The sequence below is a fragment of the Cnephaeus nilssonii genome (assembly GCF_951640355.1).
Source record: "Cnephaeus nilssonii genome assembly, chromosome: 4".
Taxonomy (NCBI): domain Eukaryota; kingdom Metazoa; phylum Chordata; class Mammalia; order Chiroptera; family Vespertilionidae; genus Cnephaeus; species Cnephaeus nilssonii.
Genome location: NC_137075.1, coordinates 56,680,030 through 56,701,912, shown reverse-complemented (window position 1 = coordinate 56,701,912; position 21,883 = coordinate 56,680,030). Strand labels below are relative to the sequence as shown.

The following is a 21,883-nucleotide window of genomic DNA, read 5'->3' as shown; positions in this document are numbered from 1 at the left end:
GTGTGTGTGTGTGTGTGTGTGTGTGTGTATTAGAGGTCCAGTGCATGAATTAGTGCATGGGTGGGGTCCGGCCAGCTTGGCCAGGGGGAGGGGACATGGGCGGTTGGCCGGCCTGCCTGCTGGTCGAACTCCTGGTCGAGGGGACAATTTGCCTATTAGCCTTTTATTATATAGGATATACACTGAGTGGCCAGATTATTATGCGGTCAGAGATCATAATAATCTGGCCACTCAGTGTACACATCTATAAAGCTATTAAGGATTTTAGCAGGATCCAATTTTAAAACGTAATATTCAACATGTCAACAAGATTATTTTATATACAACAAACCATGAAAATCTGACCAATTCTCAAAAGAAAAGACAGTCAATAAATGTCAGTCCCAAGATGACCCAGACATTGGAATTATCCGTAAAACCCTGAAAAGCAGCTATTACATTATAACTCCATGATGTAAAGGTAAACACTTTTATAATTGGTGGAAATAAATAGAAACCATAGAAAAGAATGAAATAGAAATATTAAAATTTAAGAACAGAATCTGTGAAATTTTAAAAATCACTAGATGAGCTTAATAACAAATAGAGATAACAGTGAAAAGAATCAGTGAACGTGAAAATAATCAATAGAAATGATCTAATTTGAAGAACAGAAAACAAATATTCAAAAAAATTAGTAGAGCCTGAGGGACCTGTAGATAGTATTAAAAGAGTCTAATATTTGAGTCTTTGAAGTCTCAAAAGAGGAAAAAGACTGGTAGAAAAAAAATTTGAAGAAATAATGGCCAAAAAATTCCAAATTTGGTGAAGGACATGCATTTGTAGATTAAAGAAGTTCAATGAAACCCAAACAGAGTACATGCAAAGAAAACCAGGTTCAGACACATAATGACATTGCTGAAATAAAAGAAAAAGAAGAAATCTTGAAAGCAGACTGAGAAAATGACACATTATGCATTGGGGGACAATGCATTTTCTCATCAGAAATTATGATAACACTGTATAATTAAGGTAGTAAAGGAACAACGAACAGTCAACTCAGAATTCTGTATTTTTAAAAAATATCCTTCAGGAATAACAGTATATAATAAAGGTATTTGAAGCTGAGGAAAAAATAAGATAATTTATTGCCAGCAACTTGCTCTAAAGAAAATGCTAAAAGAAATTATTTAGGCTAAAGGTAATTGATATCAGAGATAAAGTTAAGACTTCAGAAACAAAGGAAAAGAAACAGAAATAGTAAATATCTGTGGTTATAATAGGCTATATTTTCTCTTGAGTTCTTTAAAATATGTATGGCTAGTGAAAGCAAAAATTATAGCATTGGTAGGATTTTTCATTTATGTAGGTGTAATACATATTACAACCATAACATAAAAGAGTGAGGGTAAAGTGAACTTTTTGGTTGTAGGGCTTCTACATTTTACTTCAAGTGGTTCAGTTTTAACTTTAAGTAGACCACGAAAGGTTAAGTATGCATATTATAGTTACTAAAAAATACTAAAGAGATATAGCCAAAAGGCCAACAACAAATACAAAACAGAGCAAATTCATCAAGAAGCCGTAACAATTCTGTATGTGCACCTACATCAGTGCTTCAAAATTGTAAAGCAATAAATGATAGAACTGAAAGGAGAAATTGTCAAATACACTATGATACTTGGAGAATCCAATACTGTCTCAGTTTGAGGGACAGTAGAAATAGACTGAAAGAATTCAGTAAAAATATAGAAATGCTGAACAACATTATCAAATAAGTTTAACCTAATTGAACATTTATAGGCTCTCTAACCCAACAACAGCAGAATGTAGTCTTTTCAATATTTGCTAAGTAAGCTAGGCTAAAAACTTAACCTTAACAATTTTAAAAGAATAGAAATCATGCAAAGTATGGTATCTGACTATAATATAATTAAAGTAGGATTCAATAACACAAAAATATCTGAAAAATCCCCAAATATTTGGAAGTTAAACAACATCTAAATAACTCATGGTATAGAGAAGAATCTCCAGGGAAATTAAAAAATATTTTAACAGAATGAAATAAAAATACAACATCAAAATTTGTAGAATATACCTAAAGCATTGCTTAGAGGGAAACATAGCATTAAATACATTAGAAAAGAAGAAAGGTCTTGAACCATTAATCAAATTTCCACCTAGAAAGTAGCATCATTCTAGAACCTATAGACATTAAATGGATAGCACAGGATACTATGAACAACTCTGCCCACCTATAATAATAAAAAGGTAATATGCTAATTAGACCAGACAGCCAAATGACCTTCTGGACGTCCTTCCAGATGACCTTCCGGATGAAGCCGGGGCTGCAAGGGCCAAGGCAAGCCGCCACGGCTGCGAGGGCCAAGCCCCTTGCACGAATTTCGTGCATCGGGCCTCTAGTATTCAATAACTTAGATGAAATGGGCCAATTCCTTTAAAGATGCATAGTACCAAAATTCTAAGAAGAAATAAATTACCTGAAAAACCCTATGTCTCTTAAAGAAATTGCATTTAAAGTTAAAAACCGTCCTCCCAACATAGAGAACTATAGGCCCAGATGGTTTCTCTTAAATTCTACCACACATTTAAGGATTAAATAATTTCAGTTCTATATAATGTCTTTCCAAAAGTAGAATAGGAGGGAACATGTCCCAATTCATTCATGAGGCCAGCGTTACCTTGATAACAAAATACTTTATAAGAAGATATAACTGCAAACCACTCATTAACCCTCATGACCATAACCATTTTGTGGTAAGTTTACTAAATTGGACCCCTTCTATTTTGAAAGGGCCAGAAATATGTCCTCAGTTTACTTCTGGGTAGGGGTTTGTCTTTCCTATCTGCAGAACCTCTGGGGCACAACTATCTGGGGCTTCCAGAATGTGCGTTCCATAGGGATGGAAATCCACACAATATTTTATGCTTCCAAGGGTCCCAATTCACAGAGAAGGAGGTGCAGGAATGAGTCCATGGCCATGGGATCCATTGGTCACATCACCTACCACACCACCCAAAAGCAGGCAGCCTCATAGAGCTGGAAATGGCCTACTAACGGCACAACTGAAGCACCAATAACGGAGCAGTACTCTACAAAGATGGGGTGCCAGTTTATTCATTATCCCAGAGACCTCAATATGAGGCTGTGTCTGCAACAGAAAGTATACATGGTCCAGGAACAAAGGAGTAGGAGCAGGAGTGGCCCCACTTACTGCCAAAGACCCAGTGGAAGACTATGAGCTTCTCTTCCCTGCTACTTGGCTCTGCTGAGTTAGAGGTCCAAGTCCCACACTTTCTAGGGGACATTGCAAGGGTCCTATCAAACCAGTCTACAGCAGCTGTGAGGGCACTTTGGGCTCCTTGTATCCAGGGACCAGCAGTCGACTGGGGCTATTTCTTGGTTGACCTTGCAGGTAAAGTCATTCTCCAGGGTCTATCTGGTTTCTGCAGGCGTCAGACTAAAGGATTAAATGAACATATTATAGGAGCCACACTTGAATCCTTTAGATCTTTTCTGATGGTACCAAACTCTACTAGTAACATTCCCACAAGGTTGCAATATTTTTGTTAGTTTTTTAAACAACTTTATTCACAGAACATACAATTCACTAGCTCAAAGTATACAATTGTTTTTAGTATATTCACAGAGTTGTGTAACCATCACCAAAATAATTTTTGAACATTTTCATCATCTCAAAAAGGAAACCCCATACCTACAAGCTGTCCCTCTCAATTTTCCCTCAACACCTGCCCCGCTCCCACACAACCACCGATCTACTTTCTGTCTCTTAGATTTGCCAATTTTGGATATTTCGTATAAATGGTATCATACAATACGTGGTCTTTTGTGTCTGACTTCTTTCACTTAACATAATGCTTTCAGGGTTTAATCATGTTATAGCATGTGTCAGTATTTCTTTCTTTTTTATTGCCAAATATTAGCCCATTGTATGGATAACCACACTTTACCCATACATCAGTTGATGGACATTTGGGTTCTTTCCACTTTTCAACTATGATGGATAATGGTACTATGAACATAACATTTGTGTACAAGTTTTTGTGTGGACATAGATTTTTATTTGGGGAAGTATATACCTAGATGTGGAATTACTGGGTCATATGAGGAGCTGCCAAACAGTTTTCCAAAGTGGCTGTACCATATCACATTCACATTCCCACCCACAGAGAGTTCTGATTTCTCCACATGTTCGACAATACTTGTTTTTATTAGAGCCCTCCTTGTGGGTGTGAAGTGGTATCTAATTGTGGTTTTGATTTGCATTTTCCTGTGGGTAAGGATGTTGAGCATCTTTTCAAGAGCTTATTTTCCAGTTGTATATCTTCTTTGGAGAAATGTCTGTTCAGATCCTTTGCCCGCTTTATAATTGGGTTACTTGTCCTTCTGTTACTAAGTTGTTGTAGTTATTTATTTTTCTATATTAGAAGTTCCTTGTCAGATACATGTTTTGCAAAAATTTTCTCCCATTTTGTAGGCTGTCCTTTGATGTTATTGATGGTGTCCTTTGAAGCACAGAGTTTTATATTTTGATTAAAAATTATCTATTTTTTCTGTTCTTTATCTATTGTTCCCTTTTGTTGCCTGTGCTGTTGTTGTCATTTCTGTCTTAGATTTACTGTCTTGACCAGAGGGAGGACAGTTTCAGAGGCTTCCACGTGGCCTTCTCACTGTGAGCTCTTATCCCACAAGCCCTGGAGTCAGTGTGGTGGTGGTAGGGAGGAGATCCAACTTCAGGATGTCAGTCCCAATCTTACACTTGTATACCAGGGAAATGACTACCGGGTGGGTCCACAGAACCGGTGGACTCTGGGTAAGCAGAACATTAGCCAGGACTCCATTTATTACCTCACTCTAAAAGGGAAGCCATGATGATGCTTTGGGTTTCTAGGTGTCGACACAGACCTTGTTTCCAGCAGTCCTCAATCTGTCTGAGTATTCATTTTCCCCATCACACCATCACCCAAATAAATGGCCGTCGTCCTTTTGGGGGAGGAAGGCAGGAGTCGTACCGTACACACTTCCTGCAATGACGCGGGGCCCTCCTTCTAAGGACTAGAGACCTTCTTCAGTGAGTGGGCTTTGATTCAGAATACTGGCTCAGGTTGGGGCCTGGAGGAGAGATTGTGACTTTTTTAAAATGGGGAAACTGTCCTTAACCATTCACTCCTCCATTGTTGTCCTCTCGTGATGGTACATGTGAAGCAGCACCTTCATTGGCCACCTGCCTGTTTTGGTAGGGATGCCAAGCCCTATACTCTGCAGGTCCAGTCAGGTCTGCTTCACAGCTCCTCTGATCGGTCGTCATTAGAGTACTTGTAGCCCCCTGATTCTGGCAGTGAAATGCCACCAGCTGGCCTCGATTACTGGAGAAGGAGAGGATATCTGTTTGCATGGCTCCTTGCGTCGAGCTCAGCTCTGTTACCCCCCTCTCCTACCATCCGTCCTAGCATCAGAAGAGAGCCGCCACTGCACTGCTTGGGGATGCTGCTGCCCCCTCACCAGCACACGCCTGATGACTGTGGTTAACGGTGTATCCTCTGGGCACAAAAATCTGATAGGTATTTTGGCCTCATGTAATTAATATATATATTAGAGGCCCGATGCACAAAATTTGTGCAAGAGTAGGCCTTCCTTCCCCCGGCTGCCGGCACCGGCTTCCCTCTGGCACCCAGGACCCAGGCTTCCCTCGCAGCCCCAGCTTCTAACGGAAGGACATCCAGTCTAATTAGCATATTGCACTTTTATTATTATAGATATATATAAAAACCTAATATGCAAATAGACTGAAGAGCAGAACAACTGGTCACTATGCTGTGCACTGACCACCAGGGGGCGTGCGCGGGATATGATGGTGTCAGCAGCAGGCGGCAGAGCGCAGAACATGGTGGGCATTGGCCGCGGTGGGATGGTGGAGCAGGTGAGCGGGGGTGCCAGACCAAGGTGGGGCGCCGGTCGCTGTCATAGGGGTGAGCCTCTGGTGATTACTGAAAATTCTTTGCTCCTGTGCGCCATGGTCCCGCTGGGCACTCACACCTGCTGCCAGTGCCGGCCCTGATCGCTTGGTGCTGTCAGTGGGTACGAGTGGTGGCTGCTGGCCCTGATCGCCCCTGAGAGCTTCTCCATCTCCCCCTTCTCCTGAGGGGCAATCAGGGCAGCAGCTGCAGCTCACACCCACTGATGGTGCCAGCCCCACTCGCACCAGCTGCTGGCGCCGGTGCCATCAGCGTGTGGGAGCAGTGGCAGCGGGAGTGGGGCTGCTGGCAGACAGGGGACCGGGCCGTGGTGGGAGGGGCTGGGATCCGCCCCTGTGCCCACCACAGCCTCGCAGCCCACAGTTCCTTTCAAGGTGCACGAATTTGTGCACTGGGCCCCTAGTGTGTGTGTGTGTGTGTGTGTGTGTGTGTGTGTGTGTATGCATATATATTTTTTTCCACTTTCATCGACCGTTTTACTCCTCCTCCTACCCTCTGCCGGGGCAATGCAGGCATTTCCACTTGGCTCATTATTTTTTCAGGCTTCTAGGAGCCACCCTAGCAGTAAGTTCGCCTCATCTCATGGGGTCCTTGACAGGATATGAAATCCCAAGTCAGTGAAATCTTGCTTCTCCAGTCTTCTGTTTCTGCCCCTTTGATCAGGCTTTGTCATCCCAAGGGTATTTCTCTGGCTCCCGCTAGTACATGCCATTTACTTCTTGAAGCTGCTTCCAGATGTAATCATCTCTTTCATGCGATGTCAGGCCCAGCTGGGTTATGCTGGGATTTAACACCGGCTGTTAACTTGGTATGCCGGAGAGAAGTTAGAGAAACTCCTGAGGAGAGACCTCTTTTCCTCGCGGGGGAGAAGCTCGGCAGTGTCTTCCTGCGTGTGGGAACTGTGAGCTCTCATGACAGGGACAGGCTGCTCTGCAGGCTCTGAGGGTTAGGGACCTGCAGAACTAAAATCTCAGGAATATTCACCCAGGTCCTCCTATCTGTGGTATAGGAGTCAGGGTCCCCTTTTTCCCAGCCAGGGCTCTGACTTGAACAATAGTAGACATGCAGTGGCTGAGCATTTAAATGTCTGTGAGCTCTGCAATTCTGTCAAATTTGAGAATGCTCCCATTATCTCCCTGTAAGTCATCGGTACAGCATAGTAGTAACTAGCCAACTCCATTGCTCTCGTAGGCATTGTTCTCCCCATATCTTTCAAGTGCCTCGAACATCACACCAGGACAGATCCTCAGAACTCCACTGGAGAAATCTTTAGGAACTGAGCCATCACCTTATGCCTGGGACTTTATGTGTCCTACATCCAGCTCAGGATGGGAGCTCCTGGCCTTCCGGGTGAATTTGGGCTGGTCACGAAACCCCACTACCTGTATCATCAGTGCTGGCTTTGGGCCCTGTAAGAAACAAGACACCGAGATGGGATTAAACACGCAAGAGGTTTATTAGGGAAGCACCTGTGAAGGTCAAAGATGGAGGATGCTCATGATGTTAGGCCTCATCATGATGCAGCCCTAACATCATGAGGTGTGAAAGGATTGGAGAGGAAGAGTTATACACTGTAATGCCATTCTGAGAAAGTCTTATTCAGGCTGATGGAGAGTTTCCCAGCAAAGGTTGTCTGTTAGGTCCTATGTCGAGCAAGAATGGCTGGGTTCTTGAACCCTCACTGTGCCCAGTCTTTGGTAGCAAGCAAGGAGAACACAATGGGTAGATTCAAAGGTGCAGGTTCAACTCGGGGCTGTCAATCTACTACGCAGGTTCTCTTACAAGAGATCTGAAAGAGGTCTGGTGGCTCAACTCTGGTTGTTTGTTACAATTGTGATGTTAAAGGATGCATATTATAATCCTTAGAGCAGCTGCTAAGAAATTAAAACAAAATTATCTGTAAGAATCCAAGAAATGAAATAAAACAACACCAAGAAATACTTATTAAAGGGGAAGAAAAGAGGAATAAAGACAAATAGGAAAGAAATAGAATGATGATAGTTGTAAAGCCAACCATCTCAATACTTTTTAAAAAAAATCAAGATTCAACTATATGCTATTTACAGAAGATACTATTTGAGCATAAAGCCACAGACAGCTTAAAAGGAAAAATACAGAAAAAGATTTATCATGCAAACACAAAGCAAAGAAAACCCAAACAAAACCCAGATGTGGTTGTATTAACATTAGATGAAGTAGACTTCAGGATGAAGAATATTATCAGAGATAAAGTGGGATATATTTTTTTTATCATAAAAGGGCTTATTTATCAAGAAGACATGCAATCCTAAACTTGTTTGCTCCTAATAAAAGAACTTAAAAATTATGAAGCAAAATTGACAGAACTAAATAGAGGAATAAATAAATCCAGAATAGTTGAAGATTTTATTACTCCTCTCTCAATAACTGATAAAGCAACTAGACAAAAAAAAGTCAGTAAGTACATAAAAGTTTTGAAAACCATTATCAATCAACTTAGCCTATTTGGTATGTATAGGACATTATATCTAATATCTAAAGATTATATATTTTTATATGCCCATGGAACATCCACCAGGATGAGGTCATATATTGTGCCATAAAACAAATCTGAATATATTTTAAAAGGTTGACATTCAACAGAATATGTTCTCTGACTACAACAGAGTTAAAATAGAATTCAGCAACACAACTATATCTGGAAACTCCACAAATATTTGGAAATTGAGCAACATTTTGAATAAGCCATAGCTTAAAAAAGAAATCATACAAAAAGTTAGAAAACATTTTAACTGATTGATAAAACATACATATCAAAATATGGGCTGAGCTAACTCAGTGCTTAGAGAAAAATTTACACCTTTATATACTTACTAGAGGCCCAGCGCATGATTAAATCATGCGCGTGTAGGGTCCCCTAGGCCAGTGGTCGGCAAACTCATTAGTCAACAGAGCCAAATATTAACAGTACAACGATTGAAATTTCTTTTTTTTTAAAAATATATTTTATTGATTTTCCACAGAGAGGAAGGGAGAGGGATAGAGAGCCAGAAACATCGATGAGAGAGAAACATCGATCAGCTGCCTCCTGCACAACCCCTACCGGGGATGTGCCTGCAACCAATGTACATGCCCTTGACCGGAATCGAACCTGGGACCCTTCAGTCCGCAGACCGACACTCTATCCACTGAGTCAAACCGGTTTCGGCTGAAATTTCTTTTGAGAGCCAAATTTTTTAAACTTAAACTTCTTCTAACGCCACTTCTTCAAAATAGACTCGCCCAGGCCGTGGTATTTTGTGGAAGAGCCATACTCAAGGGGCCAAAGAGCTGCATGTGGCTCGCGAGCGCAGTTTGCCGACCACGGCCCTAGGCCTAGCCTGCCATCAGGGCCATGTCGCTGCCCCACGATGCTTCGCACGCTCTGCGGACACTGCCGGCACCCCGCCCTGCAATGCCTCGCACGCTCCGCAGATGCTGCCGGACCCCGCCCTGGCCACCAGGTCGCGACCCTGCTAGCGGTTCTCAACCTGTGGGTCGCAACCCAGGTTGAGAACTGCTGCTGTAGAGCCTAAGACCATCGGAAAACACAGATATTTACATTACGATTCATTAACAGTAGCAAAATTACAGTTATGAAGTAGCAACGAAAATTATTTTATGGTTGGGGGTCACCACAACCTGAGGAACTGTATTAAAGGGTCGCAGCATTAGAAAGGTTGAGAACCACTGCGTTAGAGGAATTAAAATTGTGATTAAATTTTTTTTTAAATTTAATATTATAACTAAAAATCTTCCCATTATTTTTTTTATCTTGATTTCCAATTAGAAAGGATGCTTGAAAGTCATTACTACTTTGAATTAGAGATGCTACCACAAAAATAAGAAAGGTCATTTGTAAATGCTAAACCAGGCTCGAGACTCTACGCCTTTTACTCATTGTTTCTTTTACCGTAATTTTTCTGTTACCAAGTGTTCCAGCCAGCATTACTTTATTCTGGGATCATAGGCGGCACATTTATTTCAATCAGAATTTTGAAAACTTATTGCAAGGATAAATAGATAACATTGTGTGGATCAGTGCTAATTCATCACAGCTAGATAAAGAACTGAAAATACAGGGTGACTTACTTTCTGTACAAAGGACATTATGATGTGTGGGCCCCTACTTTCCTCATCACGTATATCATTATTTATACATAGCACAAAACATTTTAATTGAATGCATTCACATAAAAATGTCTATTGAGATAATATACCACAGTAAAAACTTGGTTATTGGGCATTCGGCCAAATGGAAATTGTGGTCAGAAGTTGAAGGAAGCCTTTATATCTTTGAGAAAACATGAAGTTCAAAGGAAGTTTTCCTGGAGAACTGTTATTGTTAGAGACAAACAGGGGACACTCCAAATTGAAGTTGGTGCTCAATAGCAAGTTATAGTAAAATCTGCAGTTATAGTTTCTCCGATGAGACTGAGGGAGGCAAGTTAGAGGAGGGAAAAAGTCCCATTAGGTGCAATGTACACAACATGGACCCCCCAAGCCTACTGCATGAACATGTGAAAAGGCAGCCCCACTCCGTTCCCTCTGTTCCCACGGTGCTTGCTTTGTATCTGCAGTATTCATATTCATCCTATTATATTTACATAATCTGTATATGTTCATATGTACTTGTGTTATGTTGCAGAAGCAATGCAAGTTGTACATAATAGATATTTTAATAAAGAGAAATAAAAATCAGCCATAATTTAATCTCCATAAAACCACCACTAATTGTGTGACCTTCTAGTATTTTTATCCATATATTTATCCTCCTCCACCTCCACACACACACACACACACACACACACACACACACACAGTTAGTGTGATATTTTTCTGTGCTGGTTTCCCAGGCCCTTTGCTGATGCAGGTTAATGAGGTGGCTACAGTCCCCACCCTCACCGAAGCTCAGGGTCTGCTGTGGACCCTGTGGACAAGTTTCTCTCATTACCAGTGTGCTGGGCATTATGAAAATAAAAACCATGTGCTGGGGAGTGAATATCAGGGAGATATAAGGGAATCCAGGGGATTCCCTAAATAAATTTAGGAAGTTCAGGAGAGGTCCTCTGAGGAAGTGTGTCATTTGGAAAGCTTTCAGCTTCAAGCACCGTATCTGAAGGAGCAGGAATGTTGTCTTAAAGAATATGCACACTCATTATCTCCAATCACAGAAGCACACGTAGAGGAAGGGTGGTGACTGCAGCAGCTGAACAGAGTCACGTCGGACCCAGTCTCTCTGGGATTCTCTGGGCTGTCTGTCCTTGGTCACGAGATGCTTGCAACAGTTCCAGACGTCATAGCCTCACTCCTGATGCCCAGAGGCAGAAATAGGAGAGTCTTTCCCCTGGTATTTGTCTTAAAACTTTCCCAAAAGTTCCCCCAAGAAACTTTGATTTATATCTCTTGGGCCAGAATTGTGTCGTGTGTTTATTTTGAACCCGGTCCCTGGTGAGGAGAATGGAGTTACTCTGAGGCTTAGAGGAATGAGGATCCAGCCCCTGAGGGCGGTGAGTGGCACACATGGTCATCTAGTATTGGAATAAAATCAGAGTTAGGTTGGCCAGGAAGTAGCCAGGCACCTCATTAATAACGCACTAAGTAAATGATGGCACATCCATACAGTGAAATCCACATCAGCTGTTTTAAAAGACTGATGTATATGTATTGACAGAGCATTAATTTCAAAATATGTTAAACGAAGGAACAAAAGTGCAATACATTGTATACATGATACACTTTTTTTTTGTAAAATCAGAAATTTAAAAATGCTTTCTCAAATGCTGGTATTTGCAGGAAAAAGAATTCTGGAAGGACCAAAGAAACTGTTTACAGTATTTTCTCTGAGGGAGGGACAAGGATAAGAGAGAGTTTTACAATTCACTATATATCCTTTTTATTGTTTGGGTTTTTCTTCCATGACTATGTATCTATAATTTATTTTTATATTTGTTGATTATAAATAACTAATTGTATAGAGAAACAAAATAGATATACATAAAATAATAAAAATGCTAAGATACTTTCTATTTATATAATGCTTTATTCTTATAAAAATATTTACCTAATTCATTTAACTTTTTACACAGTTTTTACTTTAAAATGTCCTTACAATATATGTCTACACAAAAACTTGTACATGAATGTTCAGAGCATCATTATTCATTATAGTAGAAAAGTAGAAAAAAAAAACCCAGATGAGTGGATAAACCAATGGGGGTATATACAAACAATGGAATATTATTTGGCTATAAAGAGGAATGAAGCCCTAACTAGTTTGGCTCAATGGATAGAGCGTCGGCCTGCAGACTGAAGGGTCCCAGGTTCGATTCCTGTCAAGGCCATGTACCTTGGTTACGGGCACATCCCCAATAGGGGGTATGCAGGAGGTAGCTGATCGATGTTTCTCTCTCATTGATGTTTCTAACACTCTATCCCTCTCCCTTCCTCTCTGTAAAAAATCAATAAAATATATTAAAAAAAAAGAGGAATGAAGTAATGATACATGCTACAACATGGGTGAACCTTGGAAACATTATGCTAGGTGAAAAAAGCCAGTTACAAACTACCACATATTGCATGATTCCACTTATATTAAATTTCTAAAATAGTCAAACTTCTGGAGAAAGAAAGTAGAGGTTGCCTGAGAATTGGGCAGGTTGGGAGGAAATTAGGGGTTACTGCTAACGGGCATTGCCTTTCTTTATGGGATAATGCAAATGTGCTAAAATTGTGATGGTTACACAGTCTATGAATATACTAAAAAATAATTGAATTGTACACTTTCGGTGGGCCATTTGTCTGATATTTGAATTAAATCTCAATAAAGCTATTTTTAAAAATATGCCTACATTGTTTTCCCCAGAACCCACCAGCTAAATTTCCAGGCACTTCAGTTTTTTTATGAACAGCATGGAACAACTTGACATTTACCAATACTTTTGTTCTTCTTTAAAAATTTGGTTACTCCTCTAGCAAGGTTTATTTTCTACTCTTTTATGCATTTACAGACTTACATACTTATCCTTTTTTCAGGAGACCTATGGTCAATATTTTTATTTCTTCTGCTCTCATCTTTCCTATAAATATGACCCTCTGAACTATTTTTTCTGACCATAGGTTTAATCCTATTTTTAATACATTTATAAAAAAAAAACACCTCATCAAAGAATTCACACATAGCTTAAAAATGAGGTACTGTAAAGGGGCTTATAGTGAATAGCAACAGACTTTGGTGCCCCATCCTCCCTGCTTCTCTTAAGGGACCGCTTTTTAACTGTTTTTGTTTGTTTTCTGGTCATTATTCCCATATTGCTCAATAGCTCATACATTCATGTCCCAAACTGACTTCCAGCCATAATAGACGAGTAAATAGCCAACTTCTGTTTGGCCAGTAGTTTGGCCCCTCACATACTCTCGTCTAGGCTGAAAATAATCTTTCCTGAGAAACTTGAAGGCATTGCCTTTACATCACTGGGCATTGTGTTATAGTTGAAACGTCTGATTTGGTAATTGTCTTTATCCCAGGGTTTTAAAATTTCATAGTGATACGCTGTGTGTGTACAGTTTTAAAAATTCATTGTGTTGGGCCTTTGGTAGACGTTTCAGTTTAAAGACAACTGTTTCTCTTCAGCTCTGAAATTTTATTTGTGAATAATTTCTGTAATAATGTTCTTTCCTCCGTACATAATGTTGTTTGGGGATTCCAGCTAGTTGGATACAGGGCTGCCCAAACTGAATTATATCTTTCTCAGCCAGTATCCTCATGTGACCCACAGAACACAGAAAGTGGTTTGAGAGACTTTCTCACATCTTCCAAGGATGGTTTTATTCAGTACCATTGTAGATACATAGGAGAGAAATTAATAGATAACATACAGTGAATGTCTTAGGACAGAGGTCAGCAGATGTTTTCTTAAAGGGCCAGTTAGTAAATATTTTAGGTGTCGCCAGCCAGGAGGCAATAATTGAGGCTATTATGTATCCATTTAAAAATATAAAAAACATTATTATCTTATGGGCTATAGGAAAAAAAAAAAGCAGGTGGCTGAGTTAGGCCCACATGGCATAGTTTGCATAACCTAATTCTTTCACAGCACCTGCTCAGTAAGCAGTGAGTAGAGTCTGTTTTAGTGTATTTGGCTGGGCAGGGGGACAGTGGTAGGAGACAGGCCTGGAAAGGCAAATTGGACTCAGCTCAGAAGCATCATTCCATGCTCAGGTTTGGATTTTATTCTTTGGGCCGTTAGGAATAAGTTTTGAGTTGGGCAGGAAACATGGCCCAAACTGTCTTTTAGGGTAAGTCACTCCAGTTTAAGTAGGAAAGATAGATTGAAAAGAGAGGATAGTTGTGGGGAAAATCCTGCTAGGAAGCTATTCGTTAAGGCCTGAACCAGGACAGCAGAGGCCTCATTAGATCAGACACTATTCCTATTTTCTTAGAATATTCATTGGTTTTTTTGTTTGTTTGTTTATATATGTTTTTAATGATTTCAGCGAGAGAGGAAAGGAGAGGAAGAGAGAGATAGAAACATCAATGATGAGAGAGAATCATCGGTCGGCTGCCTCTTGAACACCCTACTGGGGATCAAGCCCACAACCCAGGCATGTACCCTACCTGGATTGATGTTCAACCACGGAGCCAATAGGCCTGACTAGAATATTCATTTTTATATTTAATGTCTACAGTGTCTGCCAGGTACTTTGATAGACACTGAGACTTCTGATTTCCCCCTCAAAATGTTTTTCATGGCATTGTCTCCCTCCGTATTCTCCCGGGGACAGTCCCAGGCAGAGCTCTCTTCCCTTTGTGCCTGAATTACCGCACTACAGTCCCTGTGGACCCCAGGGTCCCTCTCCAGTCCGGTTCATTTTATGTATCACTTGACAAAAATAATACTTACATAGGACCTACATCATGTCATTTTTCCTTTAAAAGCTTTTTTTTTTTTTCTTCCCTACCAAGCAAATCTTAACTCTTTTTTTGGAGTTCAATTACTTCAGCCTGGCTCTACCCTAACTAATATTTTTCTTGTCACTTTCTAATCACAAAAAAATGTTCTTATTGAGCTCCATTGAGCATGTTCATTCTGTCACCATGTCTTTCCTCATGCCATCATCTTGCTGTGAATGTTCTCTCTCCTTTCTTTTTCAAATTCTTCCCATCTTTCAAGTCTCAGCTCAAATTTCATCTCTTCCCCGAAACTTCCTCTACGTGTTCTTAGAAAAGATTATTATCTTACACTATTTTTCTGTCCCCCTGGTGTCTAGCTCTCGATTGGGTCTCCTTCCTCAGAGTTGTTCCATGGTTCCAATACGGCTGCAGGAGTGCCAGCTATCCCATCCAAGTTCCAGGCAGGAAAGAGAAATGCAAAGGGCCTGAGGAACATCTGTCCCAGTTGAGACAGCCCCATTTAAAGAGCTCTGCCAGAAATCCCGTCCAAAGACTACCATCAGGTTGGCCTCCCTGGTCACCCTTACGTGCAAAGGAATCATTTTTAGATAGACATATTCAGAGTCCATAGGGCACTATTCACATGGAAAACAGTACATAAAATAAAATGGAGTATTTGATATTTTGATCTGGGTGATGATGACACAGTAAAAAAAAAAATCACCATGCTGTATATATCCTATATAATAAAGAGGTAATATGCAAATTGACCCTCACACCCTCCAGGCCGGCAGGGGGGTTAGTGAGGGACAACCAAATGACTGAACAAGCAGGCTGTGTCTGGCAACCAGGCTGGCAGGGGGGTTAGTGAGAGACGACCAAACAATTGAACAGCAGGCTGCATGGGGTGACCAGGTCGGGGCGGGGGGGGAGGGAGGCAGTTACAGGTGACCAGGCTGGCGGGGGGGGGGGGCAGTAAGGGGTGACCAGGCCAGTGGGGGGGCAGTTAGGGGTGACCAGGCAGGGAGGCAGGTGAGCGATTAGGAGCCAGCGGTCCAGGATTGTGAGAGGGCCTAAACCGGCAGTTGGACATCCCCTGAGGGGTCCCGGATTGGAGAGAGTGCAGGCTGGGCTGAGGGGACCCCCCACCCCATGCACGAATTTCATGCACCGGGCCTCTAGTTTAAGTATAAAGTATACATTATGCTTTACTGAATATATGTTATACTTCAAATAAAAACAGTTATCCCCCAGAGTTCTGCAGTGTTGTGGTGTCTTTGGGCACATCACTGCAGATAAAATCAGGATTATGTTCTCAGAAGGAAGTGAGAGTGGACATTGGGTTAGGTATCTAAGTAGCTCTGTCACACTTACAGATTTTTATAAGGGCTATCAATACTTTTGATATGTAAAGCAAAGTATTAACATATCACATTTTTTAATGCAATATATTTACCATAGGGGAAAAATCATCCCAAATGTGAGAAGTTTTTATACATCATCTTGTATTAGCCTGAGTAGGGAAATATATTTATCATTGGAAAAATAATTCTAGTGTTTCACTTCCTGTGTTTTTCCTTTTTACTCACAAACAGTATTTCGCTTCTGATACGTCTGGTCACCAAACATGTGGAGGTTATTTTCCCCACACCAGGCAATTCTGTGCGACACCCGACTGAGCGTCCTACATTTTAGCTCAATTCTGACACTACCTTCCGGGAAATAGTGTCAGATCCCACAGGTTCAGGGCTCAGCCCCCCAAGCCTGACCTCATTTCAGATACCAGTCGAAAGTAGTAGGTCCCCAAGTTACCCTCAACTTCTGTCTGACTTGGCTAGAAATCAGATGTTCCCATGACCCCCTCCTCAAGTTCCATTAATTTGCCACAACAGCTCGCAGAACTCAGAGAAACACTTATCTATGTTTGCCAGTTTATTAAAGGAAATAATAAAGAATACAGACAAACAGCCAGGTGAAGGGATACACAGGGTGAGGTCTGGGAGGGTACCTGTGGAGTTGGTGTGTACCACCCTTCTGGTACTTGGATGTGTAAACCTGAAGCTCTTCAAACCCTTTTGTGATGTTTTCTGGAGGCTTTACCACATAGGCATGATCGATCATTAATTCCATTTTCAAACCTCCTCTCTTCTCAAGAGAATGAGGGTTGGGGTTGAAAATTCCAAGCTCCCAGTCATGGCTTGTTCTTTCTGGTGACCAGCCCTCATCCTGGAGCCACCCAGAGTCACCTCATTAGAATAAAAGACACCCCTATGACCCAGGAAATTACAAGGGTTTCAGAAGCCTGTGTCAGAAACCAGGCAGATCTCTATATCTATATCTATATATCTATATCTATATATACCTATAGATACATATATATAGATATTTTTCTATTATCTTACACATTTTAACCTGTATAAAATGTGTAAGATAATCTATATATGTAAAAGCCTAAGTGACCATTTCATCCAAATGACCAAAACTACCGGAACGACCGGTTGACTAGTCGCTATGACACGCACTGACCACCAACCGCCTGTGGCCCCTCCCCCCGGCTAGCCAGCCCCCCAACTGGCCAGCCAACTTCCCATGGTCACTCCTCACTGCCGACTGGCCCTCCCATAGGTCCCAATTGGGGGGCAGGCTGGCCAACCTACTGGAGTACCTCCCCCCGGCTGGCCGGCCCCCCATTGACCTTGATCGCTGGCCAGGCCAAGGGACACCACCCGTACATGAATTCGTGCACCGGGCCTCTAGCTTATGTATAAATATTATTAAAATTTTCTTTGTTTTTTTATATCAAACACTTGAAAAAATATAATTTAAAAATTGTTTTCAATATTCTATTAGTTTCAGTTGTACAACATAGTAATTATAACATAATTAGACATTATATAACTTACTAGGTGATCATCCCAATATGTTTAGTACCCATCTAACCCCATGCACAGTTATTAAGATAGTATTGACTATACTCCCTATTCTGTACTTTACATCCCCATGACTGTTTTAAACTGGAAATTTGTACTGCTTAATCTCTTCACCTTTTTCATCCAGTCCCCCAACTCCCTCCTATTGATGGCAACCATCAATTTGTTCTCTGTATTTATGAGTTTGTTCATTTTTTTTAATTCCACATAAAAAGTGAAATCATATGGTATTTGTCTTTCTCTGACTTATTTCAAATATTAAGTAGATTTTGTTGAAATACTTCAGCAAAAATGAAAGCATCAGCTTTGAAAAATAAAATACTGCATGTTAATTTTTACTCATGTGTAAAATATAAACAGTAAGTGAAAACTCAGTTTATACTTTTTGACTGCTCCTGTACTTTAAAAAATATATATATTTTTATTGATTTCAGAGATGAAGGGAGAGAGAGATAGAAACATCAATGATGAGAGAAAATCATTGATCGACTGCCTCCTACATGCCCCACACTGAGGATCGAGCCCACAACCTGGGCATGTGCCCTGACTGGGTATCAAACTGTGACCTCCCTGGTTCATGGGTGGATGCTCAACCACTGTGCCATGCCAGCGGGCTGTACTCTTTATAGTAGAAACAACAAATTCCTTTATCAAGTCAGTACTGAAAGGATTCAGACACTAGTTCCCATAAAAGCAGCACCCAGTTTGGGTAGTTCCAATCTGATAAATATGAAGTGAGTAAATAAAGTTGATAATAAGAGTTTTAAATCTAGTCTATATTTTTAAGTGCAGGCAAACATTTAAATAAATTTTTTAAATGTTTTTTTTACTTCCTTTAATCCTATTTTGAAAAAATTGGATAAATATGCAACCAAATCCACTTTGCTGTTATGGTAAAATCATTAGAAAACGGGGGACATGTGACTGGTCTGCTTTTGTATTAAGTATCCCCTGTAACTGAAAATACCAGTATCTTGGAAAGAATAGGAATTAGGAAATGGCACCAATTTCAGGCATTTCTTCTCAGTCTCTGTGGGGATGTCCACTTGTCGTTAAAGGACGGTTGTGTTTCTCTTCCTTAGGTCCATCCTCAGCAGCACCGGCTTCTTTTTGAAGTATTTGATGAAAATCGATTGGTAAGTTTTATTGTATGGGTGAGAGATATGAAGCAAAGGTGTATTTCAGCCAAGCAGCAAGGAAAAGTGGTTTGGGAATCTATGATAATATGGAGATGATTTGGGGTGGTTATGGAGAATCTGGGCAATATGGTGAGGTAGCTACAATTTATTTTTCTCCTTTCATTCTCCTCCCAGGTCCCTCTCCTGATTGTCAGTTCTCAGTAGGTTACAAGGTCTTCCTCAAAGCCTATTGTGACAGGAGATGACAGGAAAGCTTATCTCTTTGTCTTGCCTTCTCCGACTCTCATCCTTGTACCCTGGTCAGTGGTCCAGGGTTGTGTCTCCTCACTCCAGTGGATTTTGGGGGGTTACCTGTATCCAGTTACAACATCCTATCCACTCTCTTATCCCCACTCAGCTATGGAGGAAAGCTATCCTCTTTACGTCAATAAAATTAAGTCCTCTAAAAGATCATCAGCTCTTACAGAGGCAAAAGGCAAAGTTAAACCTGATTTTATTTTTTTTAATGATAGTTATAATTTCTGATTTCCTAAAGACTATCTTGACGCTCTTTCCTCTTCCTAATTTTGTCTCTTTGGGATCCTATTTCAAACCCTCTTACTCATGTTAAACCTGTAAGATTTGAATATGAAGGTACAAGAACAGTGTTATGTGTTCAAAGCTTATCTGTGATTAAACAGAAGCACCAAAAAAAAAAAAAGTTAAACAGTTTTATTCATTTTTTAGATAACAAAGACACTGGATTTTTTTTTAAGAACCTGTTTTTAGTATTAGACTACATAATATGTATTTTTCTTAATAAATTTAACTACACTAGTAACTGAAGATATTTCAAATAAAATCTATTAATTAGCCCTGTAATATGCAGTTGTCCTTTTTTTGCTGCCAAAGTGGATTTCATCACTGATTGGCAATCTAATATTTTAAGACTGAGTGGCAGATATAGATGATTTGGTTATCAATATGGTCAGTTGCAGAGCTTTTTTAAAAAAAATCTTTACCCAAGGATATTTTTTTCAATTGATTTTCAGAGAGAGAGAGTAGAAGGGAGAGAGAGAGAGAGAGAGAGAGAGATCAGTGTGAGAGAGACACATTTGTGCCGCACCAGCACAGCCAAGGGTTCTGCGAGCCTGAGGGAGGGCTGGCGAAGGATGAAGAAAAGACAAAGAGAATAAGCTGGGTCTAGGTGGATCTTCTGTGCGTGACTGAGACCACAGAACAGATCCAGACTGCAAGCTGATGCTTTATTTTATAGTCAGAGGTAAACAAGGTAATCTACAATGTTCTTGTAAGTTTCACTTGTTTGGGCAGCACTTGCTGCACCTCCCACAGCCCATTAGCTACCCAGGAAAGATCTAGGGAGTAGTCACAAGATCAAGCTTAATTATGCTAAGAGGGCTGTGCCCTCTAAGCTGGGACTTGTTTGCGGCTTTGCCAGCAGGTCAGTCCGAGGCTTAACCCTATAACCGCTCCCTACACACATTGACTGGTTGCCTCCCACATGTGCCCCTACCAGAGCCAGGGGTCAAACCTGCAACTGAGGTAGGTGCCCTTGGCCAGGAATCAAACCTGAGACCCTTTGGTCCCAGGGCTGACACTATATGCATTAAGCCAAACCGGCCAGGGCAATTGCAGAGCTTTTTTTTCTGTTTATATTTTTGCTTTTTCCATAGAATAGTGAATGTTTTTCCCCCTCTGTCTCTACAAATCTGTTTTCCTTCTAGATAGGACCAGATGAAATTTAGTATTGACATTTTTAAATTGTGAATATACATACAAAAAGTATAACATAATTTTTATTTTTTATTTATTTTTTTTAAATATATTTTTTATTGATTTTCTACAGAGAGGAAGAGAGTGGGATAGAGAGTTAGAAACATCGATGAGAGAGAAACATCAATCAGCTGCCTCTTGCACACCCCCTACTGGGGATGTGCCCGCAACCAAGGTACATGCCCTTGACCGGAATCGAACCCGGGACCTTTGAGTCCGCAGGCTGATGCTCTATCCACTGAGCCAAACCGGTTTCGGCAATTTTTATTTTAAATAATAAGACAAATATCTGTGCATTGTATTACTCAACTTAAGAACTAGAACATTACCAAGATCTTCAAACCCCCCTGTATCCCTTCCCAATAGCATCTCCTTTTCTTCCTCCACAAGTAGTATATCACCTTAAATATTGTGTTTATCATTTTTTGCTTTAAATATTTTTAACATGCATATATGTATTCCTAAAAAAAACATAGTTTCCTTTTGCATATTTTTTAATTTATTAAAACAGTATCACTCTGTATATTCCTCTGTGGCATGGTTTTTGGTTAATGTTATATTTGTCAGATTGATCCATAATACATTTTCACTGATGCATAGTTTTCCTTAATACCATAATATCTGAATTTATGCATTTATCCACCTTCATAGTGTTAGTGTTGTTCCAGTTTTTTTGCTGTTACCACCTGATAAAAATTCTTGCTATGTTTCCTGAGCATATCTCTAATATTCATATTTAGGGTTGAATTCCTGGGTTGCGGTATTACTGTGTTACTTTTCTGTTGTTATTGACACTGATGTGAATTTCTCCCTGATTCTTGGGTACATTCTTTATGTGTTGTTTGCATTGTCCACAAGAAGGGATATCTCATGTTTGTGCTTTTCACCCTAGTTGTCTAGGCTTTTTTTGCCAGTAACTTCAGTATGGCATGACACTTTCTTCATTGCAAAAATTGACATTCTCATACTCTGATCGGTGCATTCAACTCCTTGATTGTTTAATATGGATAGAGTACTTCACAGGGAATCATGATGTGTCCAAAGGAAAAAAAAGAGCATTGTCTCTGATATTAATGATGGGATATTTCTGGAGTTGTAAGCATGATATATAAAAAATTCTAAAAACCTTTAAA

The 21,883-nt window shown here is 40.4% G+C and overlaps 1 protein-coding gene across 2 annotated transcripts in view; it reads left to right on the top strand.

The window, feature by feature from the left end:
- The window catches only part of NEDD4 (NEDD4 E3 ubiquitin protein ligase), a 116,951-nt gene that overhangs the window by 20,654 nt on the left and 74,414 nt on the right, over positions 1-21,883 (top strand). For both annotated transcript variants that reach the window (XM_079767565.1, XM_079767564.1), the window contains exon 5: positions 18,921-18,974. In XM_079767565.1, the coding sequence (XP_079623691.1) occupies positions 18,921-18,974 (54 nt within the window). The remainder of the gene's footprint in view (positions 1-18,920; positions 18,975-21,883) is intronic.